The following is a 24,206-nucleotide window of genomic DNA, read 5'->3' as shown; positions in this document are numbered from 1 at the left end:
CTGACAAGGCATATAGTAGCAAAAACCACGCAAGCAGGTAGAAGGAGCTGCTTGCAGAGCTCAGAATCAAGACAGTCCAGGCACATATCAGGTGAACACTACGAACATTTTCTTCTTCAGTGAAGTGTCACAGCTGCCTTTAAACTTCTTAAAAAACGAGGGGGGACTCTTCATAAAGCTGGACGCCCCATCAGTCTGAACCATTAGGGGAAAAGTGCTTTGGTAACAGAGGTCACTAAGAGGTGGTTACTCGGAGCCCCAGGAATTACAGTGGAGCATGGTCGTAAAAGCATCATGCTGTGGGGGTGGTTTTCCTGCAGCAGGGCCAGGGAGATAAGTCGGGGATGAGGGAAAGCTGAGCAGAGCAAAGTACAGAGATAACGGTAATGAAAACCAGTAGCGCACCTTCCAACAGAACTTTGCCCCTATATAAGCACATATACCCTAAAAACAACAGAGGACAGGCCCAGGGACAAATATGTGAAAGTCATTGAGTGGTGAAGCCAGAACATCTCTGAAGTAATGAAGGTAATGAAGAAAACTTTACATAACATTTGAGCTGTACACAGTTCACATGGAGATTTAAATCCTGCTGGGAAAATATACAAACGCCAGTAACAAAGCATATTGCCCCAAGATGTAAGCCTTAAGGAAACCTATTTTTAAAGCTATTATGGAAAATCAAATAGAACACTGGAGCACTAATTCAATCAGGCGTTTTCAACGCTGCAAGCCCCACCCTAAAGGTCCATTGAAACTCATTAACCCTCCCAGGCAGGGACTTTTAAGGGGGTAAAAAGATTCCCCAGGAATTTAAAATAGACTGTGGTTAACCATAACCACCAACATTGTATCATAACAGTCACAAATAAAGTATGAAGTACAGAAAACATTTTTTGTATATGAATATGAATAAAATCCAGAATCAAACAATCACAAAATATTTCACACAATCCAGATTAATTGCAACAATGTGTCTGTGAAACTACATATTCACAGTATTATGAATGAATTGTGGTTTATTTGTTAGCATTTCAAAGTAGGACTGATTTTACCTATGACACCAGTAGGCTACAGTAAAAAATCTGGTCCTCTTCACAGTAAGATCAACACTTTGTGCTCTGGGGTTGACCTAATTATGTGTCATAGATCCCTCTGTGAAGGAACATTGAGTTTAATAGTCCTATTCTGCCTACAGCACGACTGTAATATCACTCATATCATCAACATGTATATATTCTTTCTTTTTGAAACTCACAATGAGTGTATTGGAGCTCCTTTTATCTTTTATAACCATTATATGTTTTGCTAATAATTTATATTTTGTAACACATTTTTTACCTTAGGTAATCCAGCCGCGCTCGTGATTGGCTGTCACTTTGACGGATACACATCCTGGCCAATCGCTGCTCTTTCCGGGGAAGGAGGGAAACGAGCGCCGCTGATTGGCTCCAGAAGGAAGGGGGTGTTATCTGAGGGTGCTGACAGCCTCAACTTGTTGCGCAGACTTATTATATGTCCCGTACAGGGTTTTTTAATTTTATGATATTCAAGCGGACACAGACTCCAGGGACTTGCTTCTCTCTTTGATTCTACTATCGCTCCTTTGATCTGCTGCGGATCAGCTCCCAAACATTACATTCACACTATTTTAACTCTATAATCGAAATTTAAAGGAATAACAAAATGACTGCAGAGATTCCGGAGGTTTTCAGGGCTCTTCTCGAGCATCCATTTACTCTGCCGGCCTTTGACGACTACGGTGAGTGGATGTCAAATCAAAATGTGTCGTTGTTGTTGTGTAGTGATGGACTTATTCCATGCAGAGACGAGGGATTGATTGCAGAGGGTTCAGCGCTTTTGAGAGGGATTACTGAGATTTCTGCAAACGACATTTGTTGCGTAATCCCTGCGGCCCGAGGTGAATGTGTGTCAGCTGCTGCCCCGTGGACTCACTCACAATCCAAAGGTTCACTTAGATGTGAGGAAGTAAAGGACTTGTTGTTGGGCAGCTGACAGAACAGGTATATCAGAAACGAGGCTGGGAACTGTTGCAGGACGACATTTAGCTGGAGATCTTATGATGTAACACTACGCTTATTGATGAGCATCACTCTCAACTGGGGTTTAACTGGCGATAGATTTGTATTATTTGTTAATGTTCGTATTTTTGTCTGCTGCAGTTGAATGAGATGCAAAGTGATCATCTCTTACTGCGGTATCCACAGGAGGCTGAGATTAATTATAGGCCTGGGTGATATGGCTAAAAACGATATCATAATGACTATAAAAGTTTTCATGTCGGTCGATATAGATTAACTATCGAGATAAAAGGCATCTAAATAATATTTTTAGCTGAATGACAAACACTTGATAAACAGCTAAACATTGTATTAATCAGACGTAGATCAGTGATGTGATATACCTGCTAATGTGATTTAACAATGCACAAGCATTACATCGATATATATATATTAGATTATTATTTAGTTGCTCATGTGATGATTATTGATATCAGGTGTTTTTTCTCTGCATTATCACACTGAAATGACTAAATGTCAATAACACTTGTTGCAGAAATATCCACCAACATACACGCATGGCTTGAGACAGGATAGTCTCCTCTGTCAAACTTTACACACAGTTTTTCTGCTAAACAAATCCCCTCCCCAAGTGATCTAATGAAAAGACAAAAGAGCTCAAAGTTTACTCACTGTGGATTAGCACAAAGATAATGTTCCTTTTGTTTTCCCTTTTTGTTTTACTGCTGAGTTAATGTTTTGGTAAAAACGAACTGGTAATTCTTCAAATTCCACCCAGCCCCTTTGTACTTTCCCGATTAAATCACTAGATGGCTCTGTCTTCCTTATCTGGACAACATTTAGAGCTGTTGGATTTTAGGGGCAGGGGATCTACCTACAGTGACAGGTTTGCTGATGCTGCTTCCGGCCCTATTTAGCAGGATTTCCAAAACACCTCCCAGTCGGTGCTAGGTTTGCTCACAGACGTGTCTAAAGATCCTCACAGAACAGACCTTAGACACTTCCAAAGTGTGATGAATGTCACAGAAATCACATTTTCCTCTCACACTGTATCAGTGAAATATCCAGTATTATGCATAGTGTAGTAATTGGGGTACTTAATGTTTCATTGGTGCAAACAAACTGATCCGAGATGTTCACTTAAGCTTCAGTTGTGTTGGAGGTGTCTAGGATAACATTTAGGGTTCATCACACTAAGTGATTCTGAGGTTGTAAGATATTCAACCAATGTAGAGACTTAAGTACAGGAGTAATATGATCCCTTCCTCTGGTCATCACTCAGGCTGCAGGTTGTGTGTTTACGTAAAAAACAGGGGATGAAGTTGTCACATCACACACACACACACACAAACACACACGTCTCTAGAGATCACAACTAAATGCCTAACCCTAACCCGTCCGTCTTGCCGACCTGGTGTCTTTTTAACTTGTAATTTTAGTCTTTTTCCCAAAATGAAAGGGATTTTAACCATATAGGCATGGTTTTAATAAAGGACCTACAATGACCACTGCATTTCTATCTTAATCTAAACCTGAACCTAATCCTATCCCTAAAACCAAGTGTTAACTCTCAAACAGCCCTTTGACTTTGTGAGGACCAGCCAAAATGTCCTCACAATTATAGTACTGAACCATGGTTTGTGTATATTGTTGTTTTTTAAGTCTCTTTTCCCATGAATATCGTTTCTTAATGAGGAGGTTAGACTTTCTTGAGCACTATAAGTAAAAGTTGTCTCATAATGCCATTCAACTGTGTTCGTGTGTGTGTTTGTGTGCGTGTGTGTGTGAGACTAATGACACCTGAACTTTCATTGCAGTAAAGGAAAAAGCTTAGTTTCCTCCCAGAGGTTTCAAATGAGCTACTGTGGTTTGTGACATAAACCCAGCAGCCCTCACTCAGCTCATTTGCTCTTATACAGTAACAGCTGACCTTGATGGTTTTGTAGCTCCTTGTACTGTTGTGCCAGAAACAGATCCTGTGCGATACAGCAACATGTAAGTTGAACTCCCCCCCTCCATAACAGGACCACCTTAAAACTGCTTGCTCATATATCATGTGGATGGTGCGCTCAGGTGCCTTTTTCAATTCATCAAATTGATGTTGGTGCAAATGTGATAATCCATTTAATGACCCAGATGCACATAGTGGAGAGAAGGTTGATGTGCAGTCATCTGTCAAAGGAAACAGGATGTGCTCACTCTAGAATCGTGTTTTGTTTAAACGCAAGTGTACGTCCATTCCTGTCTGTTTTAAATTATTTATGATCTCCACCAAGGAAGTTGTGTTTTTATCTGTTATTTAGCAGGATAACACAAAAACTACTGAAGAGATTACCAGGACACTTGGCGGAAGAATGGTTCAAGTTATGAGTGTGTACAATTTGGAGCAGATCCAAATAAGAAGATCCAGATAGTGAATTTAAATGTGGTTTCATAAACAGATTTTGGGCTGTGGGGGAGATTAGACATGATAAAATAGGATAATCCTTTATTAGTCCAACAACAGGGAACCAAATAGGGAATAGTGAAATACACACTCAGTCTAGGTAATAAATACGATTTCAAAACCTCAGCAATATAAACACAAGGAACTACACATATGCATGGGAAATTATTATTGCTGACTTTACTCTGGGGGCCCCCTTAGTTTAATTTTGCAAGTGCATTCTGTTTAAACAGTTACTTTAGTTTACCCTTCGTGTGACTCATTGGTCCACGGTGCACCCATGGGCGCTGTAACCTAAACCTCAGGGGGCCGCCCACTCCGGCACTGCAGAGCCACCCTTCGTGCACGCTCCTGCACTTGAGCGACACGACCCTTTTATATATTCAGTCTATGGACACGACGCAGCTCCACTGCAGATATGTAAGGGCTGCAGCTGCACATGTGTGCACATGTGATCTGTGTGGGCTCTGCAGGTGTTGGACCGGTTGGACCATACGTGTGCTGTGTGCTGGATGTACTTCCTGTGCAGTGTTTGTTTTATCTGCAATTTAAAATGAACATTCACCATGCATTTATGGAGATGCTGTCATAGCACTGCACTGTCTGATAAATAATCACACCTCAGGGAAAGTTGTGAGCTATTTTTTTTTGTGCTGATCAATCCTCTAGTGTGGAATAAATAATTATTCCACGATAAAAAAAAAATACACACCACATATGTGAACTGTGTCAGCATGTTAAAGCTCCGGACTCGTTCTTATCAAAAAATAAAACATATATAACTCAGTCAACCAATGAGAGCCGAGGTCGCTGCGTCATGTCAATCGCTATTGGCTCGCCCTCGTAAACCCCGCCCCAGATAGAGCATACATCCTCACTATACCTGAGGATGCGGCTCTTTCAGCCAATCAGCTCACGGTGGGCGGGTACGTTAAAACCGGAATTACCGTATGGTCTCTTTAATGTCCAGAGGAAGTGGGTCAACACGGCGGCTTCTCCGAGGTCCTTGTTGTTATGTAACCACGGGTTTTTGGGCTAGGTAACCGGCAGAGAAAGCTTGCGACACCGGTCAAAGAAAACACAGATCGAGTATTTACGTTTAATACGTTGTTTCCATCGAAAGACAACAAGAGAGAAGCGGAGACATGTCGGGAAAGCCGATTGTTATCACGCTGGAAATGGCCACCGGGGCCCCGAGCTCTTTCCCGGTGGTTTTGAAGAAAGTAATGGAAAGTCCTCCGCCGAACATTCTGGACGGGGACGACGGTAAGAGCAGGGACACAGGCGGACAGGAAACAGGGATGTGTGGATACAAACAAAACAAACAAAAAAACAAGGTCAACCGGAAAAACAAGGCAAAACAACAGTTCTAGTGCTGCTAAGTGTGTTAGCATCTTTGCTACAGCACCTAGACCCGACTGGACACGGGCCTGTCCCCCACTTCCACTAACATCACACCACGAAGCACTTCTTCACCCTTTGGTTTTTGTGAGGGATTTGTGAGATTATCTATTATTTGCAAATTAAGTCTCAAAGTTTGTGCTCAAAGCGGATCGTGTGTCATGAGGGATTTGACATTGCAAAGCTACACAAATAATAACAAACAAGCAGATGAGGGAAAGTAACAGAACAATAAATGAGTTGATGTATTTTTCTGAGAGCTTTTCTCACATATGTGGAGCATGGAAACGGAAGGCTGACCTCTCCATGTTTGGCTTTGACACTGGGGACAGGGTCTGGGTGGTTCATAACGTACCAATAGATCAGAAATGTAATTGGGCTTAAAGCAATGTTGGAGTCAATTCTGTGACTGACAGGGAGCCAGTGTAACGATCTCGGGACTGGAGTGATCAGATCGACTTTCTTGGTGTTAGTGAGGCTGAGCAGCATCATTCTAATCAATAATGATAAAAAAAAATATGACTTTTTCATGGGATGAATCTGAAGAGTGGCCCTCATATTTTCAGATAACCTCAGCTAAGGTTGAGCAGACAAAATACTGAGATGTTGTGTTGCAGATCATAGCAGGGAATTGTATTCTCTACTCATGACTGTTTTTCTAAAAGGAGAGTTGGTCAAATCTAAAAATAGTGCTTGGGTTTGTGGCCTGAGACATTCCTGGATGTGGGCTGTGTAGGTAAAGAAAACCAAACATGCTCTACCTCTTCAGTAATAAGAATGATGATAGTAATAAATGCCATTTATTTCAAACCTCTTTTCTGGACACCCAGGTAACCCTTACAATATATAAAAAATGAATAATTAAATTAGCATCTGTCCTGTTGACCTCCATATGATTTGGCACAAAACTGCCTTTTGTGTATGTCATGGGAAGCGCATGTAATGTTTGTGACAACCCATCCTTTGCTGTGTTTCAGATGCAGACAAGGGAAAGCTGTTCCTCGGAGATAATGTGGAACTCGGGGGTGGGGGGAGCGACATGGGTCCTTCAGCCGCCCTGACCCCTGCTATCTGGGATAAGACCATTCCTTACAATGGGGAGAACTTCCACCTGGAGTACATGGACCTGGAGGAGTTCCTCATGGAGAACGGCATCGCCACGGCGCTTGACGAGGATCCCTTGAAGACCATTTCAGAGGGACTTGTCCCGAAAACGAAAGTAAAGGCCCCTGCACAGACGAAGGTTACCAAGGCGACAGGTGTGTCCCCAGTATCCCTGCTGCCCATTCAGGAGCTGGACAGGTGTGAGGAGGAGGTGGTGATCATCACCAAAGACGACACTGAGTTCACCTGTGATGTTACAGCAGGTATGTGGGGACTGTTTGGGAACTATAGGACTGCAGGGTTTCACTATTCCTCTGCTGAGAAAGTAAAGTGAAATGTTAATGATTTGAAGTGGAGGCGAAGGTCATTATTACCTGCATCAATGAAGCAGACCTTCACCTCAGTCAGCTATGCACTATGACTGTTTGTTGGCTGGTTGTTGTTCCGTGTGTGCTCACAACATATATACTGAATGCAATTTTGCTTGAGCATTTTTTCAAACGGTTTCGTTTCTGTATTACACATAAATGTATGTTTGTTTGGCTGATATGGATGAGAAACATGATCCTGGTGTGAACCCAGAATGTCACCTTCTGGAAATTGACCCACTTGTTCCTGCATAGCAAAGATAGCAAAGTTAACTACAGGCTTATCAGCAGAATGTACATGTGACAGTGTCTCCCACCCTTCGTACACTATGGAGTTTAGAAGAAACAATACTAGCTTTGGTGAAACTGGCTAACTCCTGCTGATGCTTGAGGTTTGATCAGCAGCTAACATTTAACTTCTCCATGTTCCTCCCCTGCCTGCTCAGAGGAGACCACAGACGAGGAAGGAGACACAGATGAAATCAAACCCGAGGAAATCGAGGTCGATATCAACTACGAGCCAGATCCCACAGATTTGGTCCTGTCAAGCGTACCCGGGGGGGAACTGTTCAACCCACGCAAACACAAGTTCACCGAAGACGAGCTCAAGCCACAACCTATGATCAAAAAGGCCAAGAAGGTGTATGTGCCTGAAGAGCAGAAGGTATGTGGGGAGAAGTAAGGGTAGCAACTTAAAAACAAAACAATACCTGTGTAACAGATAGTTGTCATTAAGTGTGTGTGTGGATTGTTTTAAGGAAAATAAACCAATAAGAAAGTCAAACTTAGCATAAAACAGGGCTTTTTTAGGTGGAAAATAACCCTTTTTGAAGATTGAAGTAGTGAATTAGTAAAACTTCATGCTCACGTGCTAATGTGTGTTAGTAAGGTAAGGGTGTGATATTGATTTGACGATCATGTTAACAGTAACTTAAAGTGTCTTATCAGACCACATTGTGATGAGTAAATAGGATAATCTTCCATGGTCATTTGGTTCCTTAATTTACATTATACTGTCTAATACAACAAGTTTATTAGTTTGCTCTTCCACCAGTTAATGCTGGTTTTGTTTACTTGCACAAAGGTGTTTGGCTGTCAGCCATATATCAAATTTAGCCAGGGTTACCTCTGTAACTTAAGTGTGAGACAGTAAGTTAAGTAAGGTGTTGTGTTTCACTGATTCAATCCTGTCTTTGTGGTTTCTTTCGTCTCCACCTCTCCAGGATGACAGGTATTGGAATAGGAGGAAGAAGAACAACGTGGCGGCCAAGCGCTCGCGTGACGCCCGCAGGCTAAAGGAGAACCAGATCACTGTCCGGGCGGCTTTCCTTGAGCGAGAGAACGCAGTGCTGCGGACGGAGGTGGGAGAGTTGCGGAAGGACTGTGGCCGCTTCAAGAACATTGTGGGACGTTATGAAGCCAAATATGGAACAATGTAAGCGGAAAGAAAAACCATTTATCCTTTGTAAATAGACATCCATAAAGCAAACACCACAGCATCAGTCACTTAGTTTTTACACGTCAGGTTAGAAACTTTGTCGAGTCTTGATTGTCAGACGTGTTGATGGAAAAATCTACCAAATCTACTTCGCATTAAATGAAGCTGCTTGGCTGTTATTTGTTAGAGCAGAGGAGAAGGGGGGTGAGGTAATGCTCCCTTGAGACCAACAGTGATGTCGGTTGTATCTGCGTTGGCAGTTGCTCCAAATAAATCATGACCCTCCTCCTTGCTTGAGTCTGTAGATACACAGGCGTTAGGGTAGATATTATAATATTGGACATTTTATAGGCTTGTCCTGAAATAGAGTTGAGTGGTAATGTGAGTGTAGATTTCCATAGACTGTATATAAAGAGAGACGACATGTCTCTACCTCCTCCCAATATCCATAAAAAGAAGCCATAATATCCAGGATATCAATGCTGCCATCTTACACATTTTGAGATGGAGTCTGAGCTGTAGTGATCGAAAGGATGAAACTGCAGTATGAGAGTCCTCAGACGTTTCACTTCGTCTTTATAGAATCAAGTAACTATTTCAAACCAAACTTAACAGTAAAACGGTCACTTGGACCCATATGGTTGTTATGAGAAATACAGTTAATGACAGAAACCATCAAAAATGTATTTAAACTTTAGCGTACTTCATTTTATGTCCCATCCACTAACATGGAGGAGCTGGGATTTATGGCCTTTACTGCAGCCATCCAGCAGGTGGCCATCGAGGTGCTTTGGCTTCAGTTTTGGGTAGCAGTCATGTCCGTTCTATAGTTGTTACAGCTGCATAATCACATCAATGTGCATTAAAGCTAGGATTGATAATCCTGGTAAAAAGCTCTGATACACCCGATCAGAGCACAACCTGACTTGTTTTACAAAAACTTGATATATTGATGGCTATATGGACGTGGAGAAGATTTTAACAAATTAGATTAAAAAGTTTGTCCGAAGCAACTTTAACCCTACCTTTTTAACGTTGAACAGCAGGGTCATGAGTGAATAAAGTGTGGTATTAGTGTAGGTTAAGGTCAGCAAGGTTCAGCACAATAACTGCTGCTTGTATCATACTTTGCCCCTCTACTTAAAAAATATTCTTTATCTTCCAATATCCATAATTCATCATCCTTGATTGACTCATTCACTAACAGCAATGTAATACATGAGATTTAACCAGGGACCACAAACTAAACCCTGTGATCTTGTTTATTACGTTCCCTCTGCATAACGTTGACCTCTCTCCCTCCTCCTCCCTCTGTCATTCATCCTCCTTCTCTTCTCTTTCCAGTGAGGCGTCAGATGACCAGTAGACAACCCCTGATTTATTTGTCTTACAAATTAATAAATCAAAACCACTGGGATCGATTTGCGAGAACACACAAATTGAATCCGACAAGGACGAAGTGGAGGAAGACGTGTGAGAGCATGACTGTTGTCATCATGTAGATGCAATTGCATGTAACAACCTGATAACCATGATATTTTTCTTTTTAATGACTTTTACCATCCATGTGAGTGAGATGAGTGTGGGGATATTTAAGTGCTTCTTCAGTGCACTTGAGTTGTGTACTTTCATCATGTTTTGTATGCCTTTGGCCAAAAGAGATCATCTGTGATGTTTTTATTTTGGAGAAACTGTTCACATGAATCTGCAGATTTAGATGGTAAATATTTAGGTATCAGTTGCAATAGTTCAGACTAGATTCTTAGTCAGATTTATGATATCCTTCAAATAAACAGATTTTTACAAGCTTCTTTTGTGATTTTATGATTTCTGCTATTTTTGTAAATTTTATTTGCATTTTTTCAGACTTTATGGAACACTCAGCTTTTCTTTGCTCACAGAAACATTCTGACTGGCATTTCCAGTAGCGTAAGCTTTTTTTTAGGGGGCTTCTGTGACGAGGCTTAAAGAACCACACATGGTCACTTCTCTACGTGAACATGTTACTCCTTAACCAGCAGCTGTACCCCAACACTCTGTCCTCCCTGTTTCAGTGTCCTGTACGTCTCGCTGTCACTCGTGCTGTGTCCATCACTGATTAAGACGCCTGCTCTCTGCAGGTCGTCGCGTTGACTCGTCCAGCTACGTCAGACATACTTTAGAAGTGGTGTGTTTAGAATCCAATGTTGCATGTACTGTAAATACTTGTAGCTGCATATTATTCCGCCGAAACACATTTAACAGAGTTACCAGCCAGCCTCTTTAGAATTTCTCTGACTTGTAAGCCGACAGTGTCTGTTACCACTTAAGTTTCTGGTCTGTTTTCACTTTTTGGACAAACCAGGAAGTCTCAGTAGATGCTAACTGTAATGTAATCTTGGTGTCCTTTTATATCTGAAGCCTTTAGGTGCAGTCTGCCAGTTTACAGAGGAAACACTGTTCAACATAACATCTGATCATTTCACTGTCCAATTCTGACAAAGGGAAAGTAGAGAATCTTGCAACCCTGCTTCCACCCATAGACAATGTCACCACATAAATATAAATGTATTATTATGCTCATTTCCTTTTTTGTGAAAGGGTTTCCATGTTTGAACAACACATATGATAGAGGTTGTTTTTTAGCTTTACAACCAGTACATATTCATCCGTTATGTGCCTCTTCTCAGTGGAGTAAAAATCAGGATATCCACATTCATTTTCAATGATTGTGAGGAAATAATTTTACTCCCATCCTTATCGATTTCAGTCAATAACAATTCAATCACAATTTGTATTATTTAGAATATAACGATGAACTTCCTGTTCTGTTTTAATAGGGTTTTTTTTATGGCTTTTGGAGATTGTATCTGCTCTCTACCTGGAACAGGTCAATTTATTAAAGTTGACCGGTTCTTTTCAATCCTCCTGGTTCGGTCTTTATAAAGAAATTACTCTGCATTTCGACTGGCTACCTTTGTCCTGTATATAAAGTTAATATAAATAAAGACTTTAACGTGTCAAGTTCTTTCTTGTGGACAAGTTTTGTTATATTCTAGCTACAAGCAATTAATCCAATTCATTCGACATCCAATTGATGAGTATAGATAATCTTCCGACAGGGTTAATATCAGAAAAACTACAATGACCCTTTTGTACAACATTTTAAAAGCTTTAGTGAGACTGAAACCAAAGCATAAATATAAAAACATTGATTCAAAACCTGCAGCTTTTACCAATGAATCATGTTTGAAATACTAAGCTAGTTAAAAGTTGCTGCGCAGGCCTCTTTAGAGATTCATCTGTTAAACCCCAATCATTATTTACCCAAACAAGTCACTCAGTTTTCAGTCAAACTGTGCTGCTGTAGTGAAAAGACATAGGGAAAGTTGTGAAACACTGCCACCTGTTGGAAGAGGCGGAGGAAGCTCTTGAATAAGGAAACTGGGTTGATGGTGCTATAGCTCATCATCTGTAAACAGACCCTTCACCTGTATTCATAATTGAGAGCAATTTTTTGTAATGGACCAAAAAATATTTTTACTGAGTAAAATCCTGCCGATGAAGATCATGTGTATGATCAAAGTCTCGAGGACATGAATTCATTGAACTTGTAGCTCATGCCTTTTGGTGGACAGTTTATTCAAAGTTTAAGAAATAACTTGGATGTCCATTGATTTGTGTTTTAATGTCAGTGGGTAATAGGACATTAACTAACCCGTGCCTATGTCTAGTTCAAAGATTATCCATATTGAGCACAGAGTGAACAGCCAACTCTTAATAAGCAAAGCATTCACAGTGAAATAAAGGCAGAAATATAAAACTGAATTTTATTGACAAGTCAAAAATGTTTCTTGAGGTTTTAACGAAAGTCTGCAAAAGCTGAAAAACTAAAACAGGGACGGTGCTGCAGCATCTTCACCTCTTCTTGAAGCCGTACTTCTTCCTTTCATAAAACAGATCTGTTTTAGAGCTGCCCAAGTTTACAATCTTCGGACACCCATCTCGCTGTGAGGATAAGGGAAAAGGAGTAAAAAATAAAATTCATCTTAAAGACGCTTAATTAAGTTTACATTTTACTCAGTACAACCAATTAAACTAAATCTCACATTTCAATTTCTCAAACAGATTATTCTCTCTTAAGCCACTCTACTCACATCTTTCTCCTGGATGGTGCACTCTTTACAGTAGTAGGCATCAGACACACCCGGCCCACCACAGATGACACAGCGTCCCTGGTAGGAGCCGTAATTACACTCGTCACAGATGCGCACTAGGGTGCACGGTCTCACATAGGAATCACAGATGACGCACTTTCCATCACCTGAGAGGAGAAAGTGAAAAGAGAAAGTGATGAATAAAGATGTTTTACTATGACAAGGATGAATTTAATATTTGGATTAGGATCATTTAGTGACAAATGTTTTTATTTTAGGGCCACACCATCGCAGATCTTGCTGAAATGTATTATGCTGATTTGGTTACGATATGGAACGATATGCAACAAATTCAATGTGTCTCAGATCCAAATCAAAGGAAAGAGTTTTGAGGAGGGACTGGTTTGGCATGGTCTCAGGTAAATGGTTCTCATATATTAAAATCGTTTCCAGATTTATCTTGACAGTATCTTAACCACAATACAACAAACAGCAGCATTATCAGTGATTATAACAGACAAAGTTGAATTGCACCCAAACCCCTTATCTAAATATCGGTTTATAAAGTCAGTTAGACCTCAGAAAGTTTAGTCTTTGGTTTCTGAGTCATTGCTGTGATATCTGAGAAGGCATTGCATTACTAATTCCTTGCAATATTGTTGACTAGCAGTTAGTGATCAATGAATGAGGTGATGATGTTCTAACAACATGAACAAAAGGTATAAGAAAACATTTACTTAGAAAATAGAGAAATGCATAATACGGTTAAAACGATGATGTTGTGATCACTTACATTTCTCGCAAAGTCTCCCGATAGCTGAGGAAAGGAAACAATGCAGTTAGTCAGTGCGGGAATTCACGTCCTTATAATCTTTCTACACTTGAGTAAAAACAACAACTTCTTCCCTCCGCTAATAGTAAGACTCCTTATCAAATACGACGAAGTAAAACTGCAACCATCTTCTCCCTACGCAACAAATAGCTGTCGACATTTGCAGGCTAGTACCATAGGCTAATAGACTTTCAATGGAATACATGCTGGGGCTGTTAGCATGTTAGCTAACGTTGTTTAAATACACGGCAATACAGCGATAAAGTACTTCGGGAAACTGAAAAAACAATAATGTAAGATTATATTTAAGACTGAACCGGTTCACACATACCAACACCGGCCTGTTTTCTGCAAAAGATCAGATCTGGATGATGTTTAGCCATTTTTTAAGCCAACGCAAGGAAAGCGCCGCTGCTGCTTCTTCTTCTACTTTTACCTTCGACCTGTAAAGAGTTTGGAGGAAATGGATCAGCGCCACCTATCGTCTCCAAGCAGACAGAGCAGGCACACGTATTTACGAGTATATTTTCTTTAAATCCCTTTTCTTGTATTTCACCTTAATTTAAATATAAGGTTTTGATTTTCTGTCAACAACTGTGACGATGTTTGATTAAATATTTGTATCTATCTAAATATTTAAAAAAGGAAAAGTAGCTGTAGAATAAAAATCACTGGTATCCTATCAGCTCTATAGAAATCAAACACACTTGAAAAATCATTTCGCGTCCATGTGCTTTGATCATGTACATATTTTTAAGCGTCTGAAATAAAGAAAAGCAATATTAAGAATTCTAACTTTAAATGTGTTTTGTGAAACAATTTGAATGAGATTTAAAATGTAGAAAAATATTTTGTCTTTGAAGGACCTGCTTGGCCACTACTTAAAGCGGCGTGACGTCACCGGCGACCGTCACATCTTTGTCAGTGAACAAAATGGCAACTTACTGTCTGACGGTCTCCAGGCTTCAGGTAAGAGACTCATTCCGAGATATTTACCGTCCAGTTACCGGTGTCACCTCCTTCTTTACATGACGGTATTGTGCAGTAATGTGTTTGTGGACCGGCCGGAGGACTATGGGGGTTACACACGGAACTAAAGCGGTGGAGCGGTCACCGGTTAGCGGGGCAGGTCATCGTGTCCTGGCGGATCCCGGAGGATCCACTGCGCCACAACCCGTCTGTCCCCGGCCAAAACCACCACTGCTGAGGTCTCCTTCCACCAGGAGCTGTAATCTCTGTCCTCCGCGTGTAAATGAACCAGAGCCGTGGGGTTTTCCTACAGGAGTGTGGTGTTTTAACAGCAAGGTTAACCACAAGGTTAGGGCGGCCAGCAGCCTCACAGGACGAGCTGGGTCGCACACGCAGACATGAGCTACGTCAAATCATCACAATCAACACAGCGACGATGTCTTCAAGCTTTATTTTGTGAGGCTGGCTCGAAAGAAAGAAGACATTTTCTTCCATTCTGCCTGTGAGGAGAGGCCGAGTGTCCTCCAGCAGTGAGACGTCACAACAATGACCAGTTTTTAAATGATAGCTGAGCATCAGATGTTCACACATTTAATAACTGAAGCCATAGTGAGCTCTGTTTTTCTTCTATTGGAGGTCACGGTTTTCATATCAGGCTTGGTGATGGAGAAGAAGCAGAACAATCTCCTCTAATATCTACAAACTAAATATTTATATGGATACAAACCATTCACACGTGGGCTAGTGGTTAATGAACGAATAATAACATTAACTCATTGTTAAGTGCAGTTGAGGAGCCAGGAAGTTATCTGTAGTAATACTCGTAATATAAACCAGTGCAACCAGTGCACAGAAGGACAGCTGAAAGGTCAGGCTGGGTTATACGACAATATGGATGCCTATTGCAATGTGATTGTCACCAATACAAAGATAACTAAAGTCTAATACCTCTATAGTACTACAGATTTATTAAATGTTTTTTTGCTACCTATCAAGTGTTTGTCATTCTCCGCTCATAAAGAAGAGTTTAAAACCACAACCTTCACTCAGGAGTCAAAATCAGTGACATTTATTGTGATAATTATCGATATGATCTTCTTTACGTTTATTGGGAACCCCTTTTGGTTCTGTGGTTATTATGAACCTATATTGAGGTTTCTAATTCAAGTATGCAGTTCTGAATTGGCTCCTTAAGTCAGCAGGTGAAGGTCTCTCTAGGTTCAGCTGCTTGCTGTCAGTTCTTTCCCACAGATTGTCTGGTCGTACGACACCTCAGCTGTTTGAATCATTGTCCTCTTGTTTCTTCTTTTAGAAACTTTATTAAATCGAGATAATCTTCTGAACAGTCTTGCTTACTTCTGCTAATGCTGCAGTTTTTTAATTCACATATTAGATAATAGTATTTCAATTCAAACAGAGTGGAGTTTCATTTATGAGCCCTGCCCAAGGGCACCTCAACAGTTTTAGGGTCCAAGAAGTTGATGTGACACAAACCAGTGTCTCTCCTACGTTTCCACCACCTACCTCTGCAAACAGCTCGATTTTTGATATGAACATTTTTAAAGGGAGCTTCCCTAACATACGACAGAAATGACTGCAGGAGGAGGAGTGGTCAGGGGAACTGGAGCTAGGGTTTCCATAGCGTGAGAATGTTTTAGTGGTTGACCTCATGTGGGGGCGGTTTCTGGTTCACCTGAGATGCTCTGACATCTGACACTTGAGTGTAGACTGCAAATAACAATTTCCTTTAACCGCTATCTTCCCTAAGGTCATTTTTATTCATAATTTCTCGCTGTCTGCTCTTAAGTTTAAAAAAACAACAATCAATGCAAAAATTAACAAATCTCTTTTTGAATGATGAACAATCCATTGGCCATATATGCTCTGTATGAAGGTGGATTGTTAAAACTGCTGATATCACAGGAGTGTTTCTCTGGTTATGTCCACAGCTCTGTGATTATGCTCATGCTTGTTTATTGTTGTTGTCACTGTCTCTAGTTGGCCCTGGGCCACGGAGCCCGACGCCTGCATGTGGCAGCTGCTTACAGAGCCAAGGCCAATGTGTCTATGAGCAAGTTTGAGGCCACTTCCTTCGTCAACTACGAGAAGCTCCAGTCTAACATTGACATTGTTAGAAAAAGGTTAGTGTAACAAGTGTGTGTTGTGTTTTTCTGCTCAAGGACGCAGACTCGTATTATCGTGTCCTCCAATGATCCCCTCCAATGTCTGTGTGCATGTCTGAACTCTAATGTTTGTTTGACTTTTACCACAGTTTTTTTAGAGTAGCTGTAGCCTGTGCCTTAGTGTGTCAGTCTCACGCTGCTCGAATCACTGTAAAGCCATTTAAATGGTAGTTTGGGGGGTGTGTGCATGCAGACGGAGAGGTGGTACTGTGTTGACTCTGCAGATCAATGCTTACTGCCGTTTCTTCCCTGTAATTACAGCTGAAGTTTAGACTGGCATAAACTGGTAATTACAGAAAAACACGAGGAAGAGATCAGGGTTGAAACAGAGGCAGAAATAGTCATTTCATTGTAGTGTAAGATGAAAACAGTGGTTACTCTAATTGTTAAATTTGGATCAAATAGCTCTAATAACTCTATTATCTTCTCATGACTGATTTGTTAATATTTATTCTGATATATAAATATGCCAGAATGTTACATCCGCCTAACCCCACAACTGTTTTTACACCACTTTGTTTCCTATCTTCATCTCTTGATGGGTTTTTTCACAGATTATTATTCCCTATATTCTCATTTGCTCACCTTCTCCTCCTCTTAAACATTATCGCGTCCTGTTATTAATTATATTTTGTCTTTATGTTCCAGACTCAATCGGCCACTCACGTTGTCAGAGAAGATTGTTTATGGCCACCTCGATGACCCCCACAACCAGGATATCGACCGTGGTCGCACTTACCTGCGGCTGCGGCCCGACCGCGTGGCCATGCAGGACGCCACGGCCCAGATGGCGATGCTCCAGTTCATCAGCAGCGGTCTGCCAAAAGTGGCTGTGCCCTCCACCATCCACTGTGATCACTTGATCGAGGCCCAGATCGGAGGGGTGGAGGATCTGGCCAAGGCAAAGGTAAGGGGTTCTGTTTGGTCATGGTAATTGTTTTTATGTTGTAATGATTTATTCTTGTAAACTGATCAACCATCATCATCCTAGGATGTCAACTCTGAGGTGTACAACTTCCTGTCCAGTGCTGGGGCAAAATATGGAGTCGGCTTCTGGAAACCAGGCTCTGGAATCATTCATCAGGTCTTATTACTTAAAATTTAAATGCACTTTTCGTCTGAATGTGGTCTAATTTATAAACCCTATAATTACAGTGGTGTAATTATGCTAACAATCATTGTATAAATATTCACACAGATCATCTTAGAGAACTACGCCTATCCAGGATTGCTGCTTATCGGCACAGATTCCCACACACCAAACGGCGGTGGACTTGGCTCCATCTGCATTGGAGTCGGAGGAGCTGATGCTGTGGATGTGATGGCAGGAATTCCATGGGAGCTCAAGTGTCCCAATGTGAGCAGAATACAGCATTTAGTAACACCGTTCAGTAACCAGAGCAGTTTTTTAGCTTTCTTTTTCCATTTATGGCCTTCTTACCTACAATTTACCGTTCGATATCTTCCTCTAAGGTCATTGGAGTGAAGCTGACAGGATCACTCTCAGGCTGGACCTCCCCCAAGGATGTCATCTTGAAGGTGGCCGGCATCCTGACAGTGAAGGGAGGCACTGGAGCTATCGTGGAATATCACGGACCAGGAGTCGACTCCATTTCCTGCACTGGTCAGTGAAAACGTCTGACTTCATTCCACTGAACTTTGCTTCTTAGCTGGTATTTCTCGTATGAATGAATCTGTTAGGAAAAACATTTAACTGTTGGGTATCGGAGCCGATGCGTGGAGAGAATATAGACTGACTGATCTTTTGTGTGCAGGAATGGCCACCATTTGCAACATGGGAGCAGAAATTGGAGCCACAACCTCAGTATTCCCCTACAACCACCGCATGAGGACCTACCTGGAGAAGACTGGACGTGGAGGTATGTTTACAATTTACATATCAGTGAAATCATTTTCAGAAAGGCCTGCAAATCAATCATTTTGCTCCTGATTAAAAAAACTTGGAGCATAAAATGCATTGTACCAGGAAGAGTTTGGCTCAGTTGATGTGACATGAAAAGAATCAGTCAATTAAAGAGTGCAGAAAGAAAAAATCTGAACGATTAGTGTGTAATAATACTCAACAATGTATGTGTATATATTTGTACATTGTTGTGGAAGACTAGCCTGTTATAAATGTAGGTTTGGTCTCTGTGTGTCTTGACCTTTATCTCGTTCCTCTTGCTGCTTCTCAGAGATCGCTGCATTGTCTGATGAATACTCAGACTTGTTGGTACCAGACGAAGGTTGCCATTACGATCAGCTCATCGAGCTCAATCTGGATGAGGTCTGTTCTTTCTGTCTTTCCTCTTTTTTTTTTAAATATTATCTTCTGGCACTTTTGCCCTTCATTGGACAGTTCAAAGTAGAGAATAACAGGAAGTGCATTGATGGGGTGACATGAAACAAAGGTCTCTGGCCAGGGATCATTTAACACCACTTTGGTGTTTTTAAAAGGTGAAACCAGGATGGAAAACTTTCCAGAGAAAATTTGCAGTTTGATTTGTATGAGATTATGTTTTTATTACTGAGTGGAAACCAAACCATACCAAAATTAGATTTCTTCTTAGATATATAAAACATCCAGAACAAGACTTTTGAAATACTTATTCTTAGCTCTGTAATAACTGGATTTTTATTCATACAGACATTGATGTAAATGCAACTTCACTAGTTGGCAACAGTGAGAATAACTGTGTTCCTCCGCTTTTTCATTCTCTAGCTGAAGCCCCACATCAACGGACCATTCACCCCTGATCTGGCTCACCCAGTGTCTGAAATTGGTGCTGTAGCTGAGAAGAACGGCTGGCCACTGGAGGTCAAAGTTGGTAAGAACTGACAAAGGAGGGATACACTGTTCAACTTTATTTATACTCCTGCTATTCATTAAATAAGCAACCAAAAGTAAAATGTTTTCTTTCTGTGTTACGTCTTTAACTCTCTTTTTAATCTTTAAATTTTTAGGTCTGATCGGCAGCTGTACCAACTCCAGCTATGAGGACATGGGCCGCGCTGCTTCTGTGGCCAAGCAGGCTTTGGATAAAGGCCTGATATGCAAAGCTCAGTTCACAGTCACCCCCGGATCCGAGCAGATCCGTGCCACCATCGAGAGAGACGGATATGTGAGTGCAAGCAGTGCAAAAGCAGGAAGCTGTACCTCCTCCATAGTGATTTAAACCACGATAAAGTGTTGTATGCTTGAATAAATTCATCTTTTCTTTCTCCCGTAGTCTCAGGTCCTTAGAGATGTTGGTGGTGTGGTCCTAGCAAACGCATGTGGGCCCTGCATTGGACAATGGGACAGGTAAGAGGCCATTACTTTGTCGGTGTAGGGGCCATGATATACAGTTTTGAAAATAGACGTTAGACATTATCGTTGACATATAACGTGTGCTTGTGTTTAGGCGTGATGTGAAAAAGGGAGAGAAGAACACGATCGTCACCTCGTACAACAGAAACTTCACTGCCAGGAACGATGCCAACCCTGCAACACACGCCTTTGTTACCTCCCCTGAGGTAAAATAACACACACTACTAGATACTTCACACTTCCTAGCTGTAAGCACATGGTTACTTTTTGAAGCTCAAAGTCCTTTATTGCCTCTTCCTTCTCAGATCGTCACTGCCATGGCCATTGCTGGCACATTAAACTTCAACCCAGAGACAGACTTCCTTACAACCCCTAGCGGTGAGAAGTTCATGTTTGACCCCCCCAACGGAGATGAACTCCCGTCCAAGGACTTTGACCCAGGCCAGGACACCTACCAGCACCCACCTCCTGATGGCAGCAGCGTCAAAGTGGATGTCAGCCCTCAGAGCAACCGGCTCCAGCTGCTGGAGCCCTTCGACAGATGGAGCGGCAGCGACCTGGTGGACCTGCAGGTCCTCATCAAGGTCAGGGCTTTGAAATGATGTCAATGGGTCTTTACCTTAACGTTTCCTTTTGCTGCTGCAGGGAGAATCGACAAGTGACAATTTTCTCCGCACCATCTTTGCAGGTGAAGGGAAAGTGCACCACAGATCACATCAGCGCTGCCGGACCATGGCTGAAGTTCCGCGGTCACCTGGACAACATCTCCAACAACATGCTGATCGGTGCAGTCAACAGCGAGAACGATGCCATCAACAAGATTAAAAACCACCTGACAGGAGATTATGGAGGCGTCCCTGATGTTGCCCGTCACTACAAGGTGAGGATCGCAGAGGGGAAAGATTTTGGGTGGCATTAGCTTCCTCAGGTCTTCTGTAGTGGTTTTATATTGGAATTCTCAGACTTGGAAATGGCCTCCATTGAACATTTACCCATTAAGAAAAAAGGCCCCATCTAACAATGCTAAAACTTAAGCATTGTTTGAAAACAAGCTTTTAAAACCCAAGGCTTATCTGGAAATACTATAAGTTTACTAAAACCTACTTCTTTCCTTCCTGCTGTGCTCAGGCCAACGCTTTGTCGTGGGTCGTGGTCGGAGACGACAACTACGGCGAGGGCTCCAGCAGAGAGCATGCAGCACTGGAGCCCCGGCATCTGGGAGGCAGAGCCATCATCGTCAAGAGCTTTGCCAGAATTCACGGTACTGAGTTCCTGTAGACACTGGGTGTTCTTTTTGATTTGGCGATGTCCAGCGAGTAGAAATATTTTACTTGAGTTTCCCTCGCACAAAGAATTCTTACCCCATTCAGTCTCTCACTTAACAAACATTTCTCCTTGGTTCCTAGAAACTAACCTGAAGAAGCAGGGGGTTCTCCCATTGACCTTCAGCGACCCATCAGACTACGACAAGATCCGCCCTGACGACAAGCTCAGCATCAAGGGACTTGAAACCTTCACTCCAGGAACGGTAAGAGCGCCACAAAAAAAAAATGTCCTCCTCCTAATTCTTTTTTGACAACTGAACTTGAAGCGTCTGTAATGAAAACGTCCTATCATCCTCTCAGCCTCTGACCGCAGAATTGAAGCACAGCGACGGCAGCGAGGAGACCATCAAGCTCAACCACACCTTCAACGAGGGCCAGATCGAATGGTTCCAGGCAGGCTCCGCCCTCAACAGGATGAAGGAGCTCATGCACTGAGGAAGAGGAGCAAGGAGAGACAGCGTGAAGGAGGATGAGGATTATCAGGGGGGCGCTCCATCATCTGCATTAGCACGCAGTTTGGACTGAAGTAATGTGTCTGTGTACCTTGGAAATGTTAGTAAATTACTTCAGACTAAGTTTCAAGCTGATGTCGATCATGGACCATGGCAACGTTTCAGAGCCTAATAGTGATAACTGGTTAGAGAGAGACACACACACACTCAGACACACAGCTTTCAGCCGCTTGGTGACGTAACCCACCGCCATGTGTTTTTGCAGCTGTTCAAGCAGGTCAGTTGAGCATGGAAGCCACTTCACTCTGCAGCTGGAGGATGGCAGTCAGTCACCTTGTTGCGTTAGAATTGTGTTGCACACTGCATGGAACTAATCAGCTTTAACCAACCATTATCATTCAATCTGCTCCTGTATTATTTACAGTTCTCACGGAGATACGAGAACACTGCTATTTCTTTTGCATCTAGGTCTGATTTATTGTTTTGTGAATCTGTACTTGCAGTGATCTTGTGGTTTCAAGAATGTGTGTTTGCGCAATTCATTCATCCACTCAAATACTTCTGGGTTAGCCTGCCACCTACTGGTCATGCGGAGGAACTGTTGTGTCCTCGAGCTTATTCAATCTAAATCAATGTGCAACTAATGACAGCAGTCTCTCCTGCTTTGGAAATGCATTCTGGGAAAAGGTAGGAAGTCGCACGCAAGGATGAGGCAGTTTGATTTAACAACTGAATTAAGGTGAGGGAGCATAACTTGTGGGATGTATTGATCACAGATTGATTATTGTCCAATAGTGTGACTGTGTTCAGTGTTACATTAATGCTTTAATCCACCACAGTACATATTGTCATTATTACAGAGAAGAATTATAGGTATTTCCTCATATACAAAGGTACTTGTACGCTTTAATACTATGTAAGAATATTTCAATTTACCCGCTTCTTCCCAAACACCATCCTTGTCCCACCCCCGATCAATCCTCAAACCTCTTTACAAGGTCAAACACACCATATGTTTTATTTCCCCCCATTGTTTATATATTTAAACTTATTCTCCTGCAGAAAGGTCCAGATCATGCATGAATTTTCATAAATGTTTCTGTTTTTTCTTGGAAAATAAACAAACAGCATATGAGTTTTGCAATAGTGGATGAAAAACTGACAACTGATGTTATACTGTAAATCACCACTTGTTTGATGTAAGAGATCCAGGTTACTGTGTTCGACGGTTGGATGTGGTTAAATGGAAATTGACTCAAAGCCTCAACATGGGAGGTTGTTGCATCTGATTTTTTTTTTTTTGGTCTATACTTCCTCAGTCCCTGCAAACAAAATGTCAAGTGAATCCAATGAAGGTTCACTTCCACCTCATTCTTCTTTCCCTCTCTGTGTAAAGTGTCTGCTTCCATGTACATTTATGTGTTGGTTTGTTTTTTCCCTTCCCTGATTATCTTTTCTGTGATACAGAAATGCCAATGGGTTGTAAAATAAAGTCACAGAGCTCATTTATTTACATTGGCTCCAGTAATGTGAAGAAAAATCTGTTTAAGGTTGAGTTACTGGTATTTGTAGAGCTATGCAATGTAAATGTGACTGTGTAATATTCATGAACATATTAAAGACTTCACACATATATATATATATATATATATATAGAATATTACACAGTCACATTTTAGCATCCAGTGTTTCTCATCACCACAAATGTAAATATGCGAGTATGTGACAGATGCTCAGATGTTTCTGCACAACAGCGTTCACACATCCAAGAGGGAAAAACGGAATAAATAAGGTCTCCACATAAAGGAAGCTCCTGACATATTGTAATTTCTGATGTCGACTCAAAGTGGAGTTGAAATAAAAGTTTGATGTAGCTTGGTCAGGGATTGATTTGTTACGGATACTGTAGTGCACAATGTGATTTAATAATTTACTCAGGAGAAATCTCTCAAAAGAGTATTGCCTGATAGAGCAGAGGTCTGTAAATGTAAAAGTGCCACACAACTGACCAAGAAAGTCTGAGTAAAACCAGCAGTGAGGAGCATGTGACAACAATAAGAACACTATACAATACCATAGCAAATAACCAAGAGCAGTAAACCTTAGTTTAACTTGGTATCTAAATATATATTTGGATTTCATAAAGGTGAAAGGAAATATACAAACATTTAAATAAAATATGGTTTGTTTTAAATTCACT

The 24,206-nt window shown here is 41.4% G+C and overlaps 3 protein-coding genes across 3 annotated transcripts; 2 read left to right on the top strand and 1 right to left on the bottom strand.

The window, feature by feature from the left end:
* The first annotated feature begins 1,471 nt into the window (after window positions 1-1,471).
* On the top strand, window positions 1,472-11,802 carry tefa (TEF transcription factor, PAR bZIP family member a). Its single transcript, XM_061094531.1, has 5 exons — window positions 1,472-1,762; window positions 6,867-7,256; window positions 7,808-8,025; window positions 8,585-8,796; window positions 10,144-11,802. Exons 1-5 carry the CDS (start codon window positions 1,687-1,689, stop codon window positions 10,163-10,165), a joined length of 918 nt encoding a protein of 305 aa, XP_060950514.1. The 5' UTR covers window positions 1,472-1,686; the 3' UTR covers window positions 10,166-11,802.
* A 780-nt stretch (window positions 11,803-12,582) lies between these two features.
* Window positions 12,583-14,198, bottom strand: phf5a (PHD finger protein 5A). Its single transcript, XM_061095147.1, has 4 exons — window positions 14,099-14,198; window positions 13,729-13,752; window positions 12,936-13,102; window positions 12,583-12,786 (listed from the first exon to the last, which is right to left on the bottom strand). The coding sequence occupies exons 1-4, from the start codon at window positions 14,148-14,150 to the stop codon at window positions 12,697-12,699; spliced, it is 333 nt and encodes a 110-aa protein (XP_060951130.1). The 5' UTR covers window positions 14,151-14,198; the 3' UTR covers window positions 12,583-12,696.
* Window positions 14,199-14,686: 488 nt separating this feature from the next.
* On the top strand, window positions 14,687-23,519 carry aco2 (aconitase 2, mitochondrial). Its single transcript, XM_061094543.1, has 17 exons — window positions 14,687-14,736; window positions 16,735-16,877; window positions 17,568-17,826; window positions 17,911-18,003; window positions 18,118-18,276; window positions 18,393-18,543; window positions 18,695-18,799; window positions 19,115-19,206; window positions 19,642-19,747; window positions 19,884-20,041; window positions 20,150-20,223; window positions 20,324-20,435; window positions 20,535-20,813; window positions 20,918-21,109; window positions 21,358-21,490; window positions 21,636-21,757; window positions 21,855-23,519. Exons 1-17 carry the CDS (start codon window positions 14,701-14,703, stop codon window positions 21,987-21,989), a joined length of 2,349 nt encoding a protein of 782 aa, XP_060950526.1. The 5' UTR covers window positions 14,687-14,700; the 3' UTR covers window positions 21,990-23,519.
* Window positions 23,520-24,206: the final 687 nt, after the last annotated feature.

The sequence above is a fragment of the Limanda limanda genome, chromosome 21 (assembly GCF_963576545.1).
Source record: "Limanda limanda chromosome 21, fLimLim1.1, whole genome shotgun sequence".
Lineage (NCBI taxonomy): Eukaryota > Metazoa > Chordata > Actinopteri > Pleuronectiformes > Pleuronectidae > Limanda > Limanda limanda.
Note: the sequence above shows the minus strand (reverse complement) of the source record. Positions and strands in the feature narration are given on the sequence as shown.